We start from the raw sequence: 12956 nt of genomic DNA, 5'->3' as shown, positions 1-12956 counted from the left end.
CCTAGAACTGTGTTATATTATTTCCACCTTCCATTGGTCAGAACTGAGTCACATGGTGACACCTAACTGCAACAGAGTCTGAGAAATGAAGTGCTCTGGGTTAGGAGAAAAAGAAACAGATGTGAGTGAGCACAATTGCCTCCACATGGACTTTTAGCTGGAGGGGTTTGAACTTTATCCCGAATGCATTGGTAAGTCACCCTCCACCTTAGCCTGGGAGTGCGTGCAGTGGTGACATAAGCTCGATAAAGAGAGTGATTTTTGTATGTTATATTCACTGCTGTGTCCCCAGCATATGATAGGCCTTCGACAAATATTTGATCAAATAATGAAATGATGGATGGATGCAGGAAAGGAGTCCTGGATATATGGACCCTTCCAGGAGGAATTAGTGAGAGAGTTGAGTCAGGCAAGCCCAGGAGGAAGCGATTGTGATAATTTGATAGAACCCGAATTAGTGCAGTTGCAGTAGGAAGAGTACATTTTTAGAAAGAGAAATGTTTACTTCTGCTATTTTAACTTTGTTAGTTTACAGCGTAGCCTCAGCTTATGGTTTAACCAGAGTCCCTGCTGAGTTGAAATCATAGAAGCAGGTTGTGAGCTGAAAGGCCAGGGGCTTTCTTTGGAGTCATTCGTTGGAATACAGCCTGGGGACTAGAGCTGTGACACAATACTGCAACCCAAACAAAATAAAACTTGACCAAACCAGCAAACCCCCTTTGGAGTTCAAGTTACTTTAATGGACTCTGGGGAAACACAAACTGCAGTTGTATTATGTATGCAAAATTTGCTCTTTGACCTTATTGTAAGAAAAATTACTGGAGTACACATAATCTTTTGCCAGCTTTCCAAAGTGTTGGACAAGTTAACTTCTATGCAATTATGCAATTTAAAAAAAAAAATTTAAGTTTAAAATATGCCTGAAAAATAGATGCTGATCCAACAAGAACAGAGAATATCAATAAAAAGAGTATGTGCTCTGTTCACCTAAGAGAAGTCAACACACAGGCAACCCCGTCTGGTCTAATTCTCGATTTTAGGAAGTTGTTTGCAGATAAACTTCTTTGAAATTAAAAGCACAGGACAGCACGTCCTCCCTGTAGGTTTGACTTTTGTGATAGATGCATAAGCTGGGCAGACCTGAGTCCGACCCAAACTCAGGTTATGCGTCTCTTCATTCTGGTGAAAGGCTGGATTTAGGATTATGTGGAGTTGAATGAGGAAACTCACAGAGAACAACTAGGGATTCTTAGGAGCTCCTTAGTGATTCTTGCTGATCTGAAAATAATGTAAAAACAACAGAAGAGCTTTTTGTGGTATTTTCACATGTTCTCTATTGGTCTGGGGAAGAATCCAACCTTAAAGTGGTTTAAAAATCATAAATATTTAAAAAGACATAATGTGCCCTACCCCTTTCATCCATCCCTCCCAAAAAATAAACCATAATAATAAGAATGGCAAGAGCAAGTGGGGGAAGCAGAAATAACAGGAGACAGCAGTACGTAGGATGGGGATGAATGGGATCCAGACGGCTAATGTCTGGTTTTTGTGCAGAAAGTGGTGGGGAAGGTGTGAGGAAATGCCAGGAGCGCGTCTTTCCCATGCGAGGCCCAGGGGTCTTGGAGGCGAGTTCCTAATTTCCTGAGGCTTCTTGAGCTATGAATTATCGGCCTGAGACAACGGATACCTGGGGGTTTCTTAATTTGGTTTCTAGTTCAAATCCTAGAGAAGTCAATCCATTGAAATTCCATTTGCCTAGTCATTTGCTTACCAAATTAACTTATTTACTGGAAAAAAAAAAGACATAAAAAACTTAATTACTCACAAATTTGATAGCAATTCATTTTGCACAGGATAATTTTCACGTGAGCCTTGCAAAGTTGTTGGATGTAAATTGACTGGAAAGCCGTTTTTGTTTTTTCTCTGCTCCAGCTTTCTAAAGATTCAATCACAAGTTGCTGAGGCTAGAAAGACAGCCGCCTCTGCTGAGGGATAGAGGAGGGGTAGATGGCATTCTGTATCTTTGCATTCTAGAGAGGGGAGAGAGTGATGGGCAGAGAAAGGGGACAACGCTGAGATAAAGGAGGAAAGAATGGGTGTCAGAAGTCGTGGGCATTGGAGGACAGAAAGGGTTGAGAATGAGCCTTTCTCAAGGGAAAGTATTTGAAGGTTCTAGAACTTTTTTCCATGGCACACTGGGGCTCTGCCAGTTCTTCCTCTATCAAGCATCATATACTTTCTCTTTAGTTAGTGACAACAGATGAAGTTAGCTAGTAAACTTGGAGAAGTTGTTCTTCTGAACATTGACTTTCAGGGTATCCATTTTCAGATCAGCTACTTCCTCTAATCCCAACCTCATCGAGCCATCCCAGCCACACCTAAAAGCTGTGGCAGAAAGAGAAGCCTGATGTGGAACCTACAGAGAGATGGAGGTTTGAAAGAGGAGGGAAAGTCTCTGTAAAACCCAAAGGGTTCCTTAGCTTGCTTGGGAGTTAGACACACAGGCCAACTTGTCATGGTATACCCAAGACCTTCCTGGTTTTAGTCTTGAAAGCCTCAAACCTCAGGCCCACTGAGGCAGCTGATTAGTCTTGAGAAGGAAAATGGTAAACAAAGGTGGTGGCTGGTGAGAGAGGTGATGCTGGAATCCTCTCTTGAGGGGTAGTCTTTTTGCTGGTACAATTTGTATAGCTTACAGGGAAGATAAAAGGATACTTGGGAGAAATTTCACGGATCTAAGCAGTCACCCCAGGGACAGAATACCAGGGAAGGCCCTGGTTTTGTCCAGATATCTTGATTATCCAATATTCGTGCACTTACTTTTCTAAATGTGCTTTTCTTTCTCTCTCTCTCTCTTCTTCAGGGAGGCAGGACACAGTGTGTGCGAGAAGTCTGTCCCATCCTCTCCTGTCCTCAGCACCTTCGCCATATTCCCCCAGGACAGTGCTGCCCCAAATGTTTGGGTGAGTGACTGTTTTCAGGTCAAAGAAAAGTGTAACTTATTCTTGGCATTTTTTGCAGAGACTGTTTATCCACATTGTTTTCTTCGGGTTTCTCAACTTGTCCTGTTTCAGGGCAACCGTTTCTAATTAAATGAGCATAAGGTGGGCATCGGGTTGGTCTCTTCTGAAGCCTCCATAGAGATTTCTTCTCGCTTGTTTTCCCTTGTGTCTGTAAAGCTGGGACCCCAGACAGCCCATGATTATACCCTCTTGTGGGGAGAACAGTATTGAAGACATTACCTTAAATTGGCCCCATGACAATAAGTTGGAATGGATTTCAAAGGCATGTGAAGTACACACACAGAGGAATATAGACTAGTGGTACTTTTACAGGCAAAAGCAGGCAGGAAGATAACATGCCAAAAGTAAGAGGTTTGGAAGGGAAATAAATAATAGCTGAAAAGGGGAGTACTAGCTATTTCTTACTGCACATTTACTACCCTGTTTCCCTGAAAATAAGACCTAGCCCGACAATCCGCTCTAATGCGTCTTTTGGAACAAAACTTAATATAAGACCAAGTCTTATATTATAGTAAAATAAGACCGGGTCTGAAGTTTTGCTCCAAAAGATGCATTAGAGCGGATTGTCCGGCTAGGTCTTATTTTTGGGGAAACACGGTATGTACTAAGCACCAGGTGAAATGTTTTTATATGCATCTCATTTAATCTTAAGAAGCTGTGATATATGCATATAGGTACTAAACATATTATATAATCCAATGTGTGATATAGGTGCAATTATTATAATAGTTTTATTGTACTGAGAGGAAAGTAGATTTCTAGAAGGCGGCACAGCGAGTGAGTGATGGGTTGATACCCAGGTTTGCACTCCACAAGTCTCTGTGATTCCTAAGCCCGTGCTGTAACCTATAGCAGCCTAACTCTCCTGGTGCCGTGGAGGGCAGCATGCATGTTGCCAGCGGGCAGTAAATAATCCATGATGGTGAGTCTCTATAGCATGAGGTTCTTTGGCGTTGGTTTACAGACCACATGTCAGCTTCTTCCATATGATCCTTAGGCTCTTGAGGTAGTTGAGGTCAGACTATTTAAAATTCAAGTAAAAGTAGCTTGACCCATCATATGACACAATAGAACATCCAGCAACCTCACCAGAATCTCCAGGAATCCTTGAGGGGGCCAATGTTTTCCCTCGTCATCGCTGGCTTCATCAGGTTTCTGCTCTTGCTGTTTCTTTCTTTCTTCCCTTCTTTCCCCCTCCCCCTCCTCCTCCTACTTCTTCTCCTTCTTTTGCATCTTCGTTTTCACCTCCTCCTTCTCCTCTACTTCCTCCTCCTCCTCCTCCTTCATTTTGTCCTTTCAGAGATACTCCCATCCAGTCTTTTCACATCTTATGGTGCTATTGAGTGATGGCTTGTGTAGCAGATTTTACTGAAGGTTTACAGTCCACGAGGGTGATTACTTTACAGAGAAGCACAGTGAACAACATAAAATGGAATATTAGGCTTCCTTTGTTCTTAAAGGTCTGAGCCATTTTGCCTTTAGGAAAATTTTGCTGTTTGTATTATTTGGGCTCCAGCCTCCTATCAGTTACTGTCCACACCCTTTTCTTGAATCCTCTCTCCTTTCTTTCATAGTTTGCTTTTCTCCATTCCAAACGTCCTGTTGATTCATTTTTCTCATCCTCAGCTTATCACAGCCCTACCCTGAAGTCTATCTTTCTACAACCGAATTGGCAAGTAAAGGTATCTTGTTAAACGCGGGCAGTTTTCTCCCCTTTTAGGGATTCTACTACCAATTCTTCATCTAACAATGTTTGCCTTCTTGTACACACACACACACACACACACACACACACACACACACACACACTCACTCTTAAAGTAAATATGAAATAATTATAGGAACAAAGGATAATTGTTTAGACATGCCTGACTAAAGCTATTGCCACTGATATGTGTGCCTCTTGGGTTGCCAATGCATGCTTGTGCCCCTGGAATAGAATTAGCCAGTTACTGTGGTCAAAAATCATGCTGTGGGTCATGGTGGAAGCAGCGTTCCATCTGTACAGGAAACTCATCACAGAGGAGGTGGTGTCTGGGGCCTCGCCTTGAAGATAAGTAGGCATGATTAATGCTTTGAAGCCGGTACCCTAGATACGCTGAGTCAGCTCAGAAGTTTATCATATGAGTAATAGCTGTTGTATTGAATGCAGATTTTTCTGTCCATTTGTGGTCATAAGACAGACTACGAAAGGAACAGAAAGTCTTAGGAAACTTGAAAATCGTAATTCTCCCAAATGAGACCTATTTTGGTTGGGCTAAACCCCAGCAGAACAATGTGGAAATGGCTCGACTCAGGCTGTACAGAGAGTCTCTGAACCACTTTTTTGAATGTTTTATCTTGTTTTGGGCCTTGATAACTTGGGGATGAGGTAAGATTTTATGTTCTTTGGGGGTAAAAAGAAACATACCCATACAGCAAAAGACAGAAAATGAAAAAGGAAACACTAGGGCACTTTCTGGATGTTTGATATTTGAGACTAATTAGACTTTTGCCTGGTTGGACATAAATTGCTGTTCAATTCTCCCTTCACCGGTATTCATTCACGTGACTTACCTCTGCTTTTACATTACAACGTTCACTTCCTCTCTTTTCTCATGTTCAATGAAGAGCCTGGTCAGAGGTTTGTATACGTAGAGCACCCAATGCACCTTTCAGAGAGATACAGTCCAGGATCATATTTGAATTATACCACTACTACTAATAGTACTTATTATCACACACTTATTGGGAGTATTTAATGAGTACAAGGCTCTGTGCTAAGATATTTTTCGGTAAAATTTACATTTTATTGGGGATATCTTAAGCCACTGGTCACGTTTATTCGGGGGTGGGGGTGGGTGGTAAGCTCATTGAAAAGTCATTTTGTTCCACTGAACGTCTACTGATGTCTACTGATATCTACAGCTATCAATCAGTAGATCCATCCATCCATCTATGCAACAATATTGAGTACTATGATTGTTGTGAAAGCAACAGGAAGGGGCTATTCATTCTAAGAGGGGACAGGCCTCCTTAGAAGATATATTTTGATTGGAGAAGAAAGCTTGACTATATCTATATATTTATTTATATCCTGCCTTTTGCCCAAAAGGATTTAAGTCCACTTCCAAAATACATGAAAGACGTGTAGATAATTGACAAGAAAAAGGCCAAACAACCTAATTTGACAGAGATGTGATGCCTATGAAAAGCTAGACATTTGGCATGTGGAGTTGGATTCTATGTGCTCTTTGCGTTAGCTTCACCCCTGATGCCAATGGACTTGTGATTTCTTCAACTAAGATGCTATGTAATCAGTTCTTCTTTTTGCTCATTCTTTTCCTTCATGGGATTTCTTGACTTCTCCCGCCTTCCATACCCACTTCCTGGATAATTTTACTAATTCTTCAAGATGTAGGTCAGACCTCACATCCTCCAAGAAGGTTCTCTGTCGTCCCTGTCCCCATGGTTCCCAGATTGGCTTCTTTCCAGAACTCACCGCATTGTTGTGTTGAAATCATGTTTTATGGGTTTGTTTCCCCACCAGACTGTGAGCTCCATGAAGACAGGTCTATGTCTTAGACATCTTGGTTCACTCCCATGGACATATAAAGATTTATTGAACTTACAGTGTGGAATCAAACTCTTTTTAACAAAACCTCTCTAAATGAATGACTTCCGAGGATCCACTGGGAACATCTGACCCAAAACTCTATTTTTGTGCATGACCGTGACCTTGTCTTCTGAGAATGTTTAACTGCCCTGTGATGTAATTGCTGATGACAAAGTGGGACGTGCTTGGCTGCTATCTTGCTTACACTATGCTGTTGTTTCTCTTTAGGTCAGAGGAAGGTGTTTGACCTCCCGTTTGGAAGCTGCCTCTTTCGCAGTGACGTTTATGACAATGGATCCTCATTTCTGTACGACAACTGCACTGTATGCACCTGCAGGGTAAGGCAGTTCTGAGAGGCTGTGGGACAACAATGAGAGCATTTGGGGGGTTACTGTGAACATTAAAGCCAAACATGGTGCGCTCTTTATCAGAAAGAGGCATTATTGATGCCATTTTAGGAGAGAAATCACGCTCAAGACTGCACAGAAATTCAAACATAGGACCCAAATTACAACTCACTGTTATCTTCCCAGGAATAACAAGTTAACTTCTGGTGGTGACAACTCTGAGTGGCTGTCAGAGGCACTTTCTAAAATCAGACAAATGCACATGGCAATGTTCTCTGGATCTAATTATCCACGATGAATTCTCTAACACACCTGGCAATAAAAATGGTTTTAATCACATTCAAGAGAAAAGAAAGGCATGGATTTACAGTTCATCACAAGAGAAACCTGGTAGTTTGGGAAGAGACTATTTATGTTTTGTTCACTTGGGGCATTGCTCACTTTACTCAAAAGGCCACCAGAAGTCTAATGACTGGTAAAGAATTCCAGCCCTCCCGGATTTTAAAGGGACACACATTACACATTCCCACACTGTGCTTATATCATGATTTGTTTTTGAAACCGAGAAGAGGGTCATTGATATGGGGGACTTTAGAATCATCCATTCATTAGTGAATGAACATCTGTGTGACACAAGTGTAGCATAATACACATTGGTGGTGATGGCTGTTATTTTGTTTTTAATGGCTAAAGGGCTAGAGAGGGAAAGAGAGGCGGTTTGCTCAATGTCAGCTATGAGTCAGTAGCCGGGATTAGGGACCAGAAGTTCCTGATTACTTGAGGCATGCTTCGTTAGGGAGCATGCACTACTTCAGGGAGGTGGCTGAGTAAGAGTTGACCTGGTTGTTCCCTGGCACTGAACACTGAGTCACTCCTAAGCCCTAGAATACTTTCCTGATGTTCCTTCCTCTCTTTGTGGTTTGTATTATCCTATGCTAAACATATAGCCACTCACTCCTTCTGTTGGTCTTGGCCTCCGTCCTCAGGACTTCTCTGCCTTTCTAGGAATTTCACAGATTACAGCTTCCTCTTGGGGATGCTGAGCCTTTGATGGAACCCATCACATTCCCAATTCTCTTGATTGCAGGAAAACCTGGCAACCCATGAATCGTAATTAGTTGTGCTTGTAGTGCCTTGGGTCTCGTGGATTCCTTGAGAGGTGATTAGGAAATGTCCTAGTACTCAAAAGAAGTATAATTAATACTGTTCCTTCAAGAGGTTATTTTTTCAGAGTATGTGTTCGCAGTCAGTCATTTTTGGGAAATTAGGCTGCAGTCATTCTGGATGATCAGTATTGTTTTTGCTTTGCTTAGAGCTTTTCTCTCCAGCATCCTCATTCAATGCCATGGTAGCTGAGCAAACTGTTAGTAGTTCTCTGAACATAACATGTTTTCAGGTCTCCGTGCCTTCAAATTTGATGATTTCTCTACCTGTAGTGTCCTTATCTTCTTTAAATTTGATTAGCAAAATCCTCTTCATCTATAGCAACTCATCTCAGATGTCACCCCCTCTAGTGAGGCTTTCCCGACCTATCTAGATAGGTAATTATTCACTCTTCTCTGCTACCTCTACAGTTTGACTAGTTCTGTTTACCCCATTATATTGCCATTTATTTGTTCACATACTTCTCTCCTCTGACTCTCTGAGCTCCTTGAAGACAGAAGTTCCTCCATCCATCTCTGTATTCTCATTACTTAACCCAGTGCCAGGCATATGATCTAATGGATACTCGTGTGTGTGTGTGTGTGTGTGTGTGTGTGTGTGTGTGTGTGTGTGTGTTTAATGAAAGTGGGGAAATCTGCTGTAAAGTATGCATTATTTGAAAGCTAGTGAGTACAAATCAAGACATGCAATTCAAAAAAATGATTTTTTTTTTAAAATTTATGAGTTGACTTATAGTAATTTCTATGACCCAGGCTCTGTGCTGGGTACAATGCTTCATTAAACTGCACAAGAAACCTGAGATGTAAGTATTATCATCTCCATTTTGAAGATAAGGACTCGGAGACTCAGGGAGATGGATTTGTACAAGGTAGCACACCTAATAAATGAACTGGCGTTCTACCCTGATCTTGTTCAACTCGAAATCCTATCCACTGTACGATGTGGGTAGAACTGTAAATATAAAGGATAACGAATGACATATTTTGGAAGGACTGTCTCATTGTCATATTAATCTTACATGGATAAGTCAGTGGGAGTATAGTAGGTGGTATCAAGAGTATAGTAGTGGGAACACAGTAGGTGACTTACACAACTTATTTGTATGTAATGCTCAGAAATTAGTCCACTCACAAAGCTTACTAACAGGGTCTATTTCTTGGAGAGGGATTTGGTCTCAGTTCTGTGCCATTGTTGTCACACTAACTGGACACTTTGACGGGACTGCTTTTCTACCCTGGGACACTTCTTTTCTCCATCCCTGTCTTCCGCTAAATTTCATACACGTTTTGCTCTTACAGTCCTTCCAGCGATAATCTACTCCAGGTGAAATTGCATCTTGCTGGCTGGGGAACTAGAAAAATTTACTTTTTTTTAAGCTGCTCTGAACTTTTCTTCAATGTGTTGTTGAATGAATCAGTAGGCCAATTAACTTGGCTATTCTGTTCATGGAATATGCTTCTTTAGAAATGAAGTCATACCCTTTGAATGAGATATCAACTTGTCACACTCGGAGGTTAAGTGGCCTGGTTAGGGTTACACAGTTTCCGGAAGAGCCCTAGAACCCAGGTCCAGTTTTGGAATTTCTCATTCCATTCCTTTGGGAACATAGAATACACTAAGAAATTTCATCTTTGGGTGGAACATTAGCTCTTAATCTCTACTCTTTGATCAAAGATAGCCTGACTTTGTACTAAACTCCTAGGAGATGGCATAAAGCCATGGAAGAGACCCAAGAGAGCACTGTTAATGAAAGATGTGAAAGAAGGAAAGCACAGAAGAAAAACTGGTCGACCCATCGTGAGCTGGGCTTTCTTGCCACATGCTGGCTGAAGCAGAATCATTAATCTCTAGAGCATTAAATTATAAACCCTTGGAAGGCGGGGAGCATATGTCACACCTTTCATAGTCCAGATATTTAATCAACAAATAACAATTTAAAGTGAATGAAAGATTTATTGCACTAAATGAAAATGTGGTATCTTCGGAATCTGGTTTAATGCAGTTAGTTGTGGGTTGTCAAAGGAAGGCCAGGGAGGATATTTGGTAGAGATGGACATCATTTTTCATTTCTTGTTTGCCTTTGGGCCCCCAGGACTCTACTGTAGTATGTAAGAAGAAATGCTCCCGCCCTGGCGGCTGTGGGAAAGGCGAGGGGACGTGTTGTGAGGAATGCCTCCTACGAGTGCCCCCAGAAGACATCAAAGTGTGCAAGTTTGGCAGTAAGATCTTCCGGGTATGTCATGAGCCAAGCTCGTGGGAACTATTGTGCTATACGGAATTGTAGAAAGCTCCAGACAAAATGCAGAGTGGAATCTTCCGTGTTTTGTATATACAAATACATGTGTGTATAAATGTACTTATTTATATTATAATATTCTATATGCATGTACATTTAGAATCAAGTAGACACAGGGACCAAGAGGCAATGGTTTGAAAATGTGTTTCTTTGAGAAGTTTTTCTTTTGCAAAGTGCTTTATTTTTTCTTTTTAACATATTTGAAACTTGTAAAACATCATTGCCTGTCCCGAAGGTGGCTGGCCAGTGATTGGGATTGGGCTGAAGCAGCCCCCCGGATGGTACAGATATCGGTGCCCAAGTGTCAGGCAGTGTCTCATTCAGTCGGAGATGCTCGGGGCTCCTTGTCAAGAGCCTGATGGTTCTACAGCTTGATAGTGTGAGAACTTTTCCCCAAGCTGCTTTTTTCAACCAGAGATTTTCTCATTTGGGACACGTTCAGGTGAGGATGTTTATGGTGTACATGGCCCGGACAGAGCAAAGGCGAGAGGGCCCTGCCCCAGCTGAGCCAGCAGAGTTGTCTGCTGGCCACCTGCTACCCATCTCAGGTGTGTTTTACATTGTTTTCTGATGAGCCAAGTGGGAGCCCGTGCAGCGACCATTTACATGTCAGGATGAAGATTGTTGGCTTTGTCCAAAGTGCTTCCCATCTAGTCTGTTTTCCCCAGATGTGGAGGGAGTCTCTCTGTACCCGAAGGTGTCATCTCATGATACCCCTGAGAACGGAGACCCTCAGAAGCAAGTCAGATATGGAAGCTCCTCAGACAGGCTGCATGTAGCGAGGCTTCCTATTATGCTATTGAATTGGAGGGAGAGTCTTTCTTAGTTCTTAAGGAATCGGTAGGAAGCCATGATGTGTCATGCCCAAGGGAAGGGGATTGCATGTGTGTTGTACTTATACCAGGCTCTCAGAGCCACTTGTGCCCTCTTTGTATAATGTCATCCCCTCCTGAACACTCAGATGCAATAGACTCACCCTCATGATGGTGGTGTGTGCGACGCGTCTCCCAGGTTCCTCATTAAAAAGCTCCCTGACACGAATGAGGCCTGAGACAGTTTACAGAGGGTCATCCTTCAAACACTGAGTCCTAGACATGTGCCCTCAGAGAATCTGGAATGGTCAGGTGCCCTTGTAGACAGATTCAGTTAAGTCTTCCTCTCCTGAGAAATAACAGGCACGGGAGAGTAGGTAGGCCTTAAAACAGCTTCAACAAGTGAGAAGGAAGAGGAAGAGGAGGAGGCATCATCAAAGATCTGAGCTAGTTTCCTGATTTTTTACACGATTTGCTGCTTAGATCCACAAGGGAGAAATTGTTGTTTTGTTCCCAGGCCCAACTCTGTTGCCTGTAGTCTCCTTTCCCACCAGCAATGCACATCCCTGCATGTTCTCCAGAGCTACGGGGCTTCTTGTGGCTGAGCATTTGGCAGCTGTAGATTATAAATCCAGTGAGCCAAAGAAGTTCTTCAGACAGCCCTTTCTGGGGTAGAAAATGTGTCCCATAGTGCCGCCCAGCTTTTGGTGGGGGCGAGAATCTGACAGGCAGGGACATGGTGTGACTAGTTCTTGGAGTTTTCTGTCTGGGCCCCATATTTCACATGGCTTGCTGGATAGGTGTAGATGGATACCTCAGAGTAATTTCGTCACATGATGGCATCCCTTACTCAGGATAAGAAATACCTTCCGTGACAGAGACATCCCAGCCTGTTGGATGAGCTCGCATCAGCCTCCAGCTGATAGCAGAACCCTGTGCTTTCTTCACTAGGATGGAGAGATGTGGTCCTCAGTCAATTGCACCATCTGTGCTTGTGTGAAAGGCAAGACAGAGTGTCGCAAGAAGCAGTGCGTTCCCATCAGCAGCTGTCCTCAGGTACGTGTGGGATGGAGGTTAACTTACCTCAGCCTCTTGGGTCACGTGGTCACAGAATCTGGATCCCCGGAGACATCCAAGTTGCAAATACCCACAGGCCCTTTGCAAAGCTCGCTCCTTCTTCTCTGCAGTCTCCACCCAGATGCCAGTCGTGTGTGAACATGGCTCCTGCCTTTTTCTTGTCCCCACTCTCCTATTTCTTAGTGATTCTGCCCAGTTCTTTGTTTTAATGTCGCTAACTCCTGTTCAGTCTGCTCCCTTGTACCTTTTGCTGGGTTTTCTGGTGAACATTACAAGCATCCTTTGCATTTTCCTCCTCTCACTCTCTCTCATATCAGAGTTTTCTTCCTGTAGCCATTCGAAGTAATATGTGGCTGTTTATTAATAAATTTCCCAAGGGGTTTCTCCTGCCTAGCAGCTCCCCTGACCCCTTCTCTGAAGTTTTCCCTCTCTAACCCTGGCCTCCATTGTAGCCCCAAATAGAACTTGTGTCCTCATGGAAATATCTCTTTTCAGAAACCCACAGTTCCATTGCACCAAATAAAGCAGCCATTATCTTCTAGAGCATGAGCTTCAGTGAATTCACCTTAGCAACTTGAAACCTCTCAAAGTTTTATGCGTTTTGGGAAAATGTCAAACCTATTCAATACCTTCCAGTGAATG

At 42.7% G+C, this 12956-nt stretch overlaps 1 protein-coding gene across 3 annotated transcripts in view; it reads left to right on the top strand.

Annotated features, from left to right (window-relative positions):
- BMPER (BMP binding endothelial regulator) overlaps positions 1–12956 on the top strand; it is a 221676-nt gene that overhangs the window by 118268 nt on the left and 90452 nt on the right. For all 3 annotated transcript variants that reach the window (XM_019757329.3, XM_019757327.3, XM_074340986.2), the window contains exons 7-10: positions 2864–2963; positions 6847–6956; positions 10222–10362; positions 12189–12293. In XM_019757329.3, coding sequence (XP_019612888.1) covers positions 2864–2963; positions 6847–6956; positions 10222–10362; positions 12189–12293 — 456 coding nt within the window. The remainder of the gene's footprint in view (positions 1–2863; positions 2964–6846; positions 6957–10221; positions 10363–12188; positions 12294–12956) is intronic.

This window comes from Rhinolophus sinicus, chromosome 4 (genome assembly GCF_057876585.1).
Source record: "Rhinolophus sinicus isolate RSI-liver-muscle chromosome 4, RSI-T2T, whole genome shotgun sequence".
Classification (NCBI taxonomy): domain Eukaryota; kingdom Metazoa; phylum Chordata; class Mammalia; order Chiroptera; family Rhinolophidae; genus Rhinolophus; species Rhinolophus sinicus.
The sequence above is the reverse complement of the archived record's forward strand: the minus strand, read 5'-3'. Positions and strand labels throughout refer to the sequence as shown.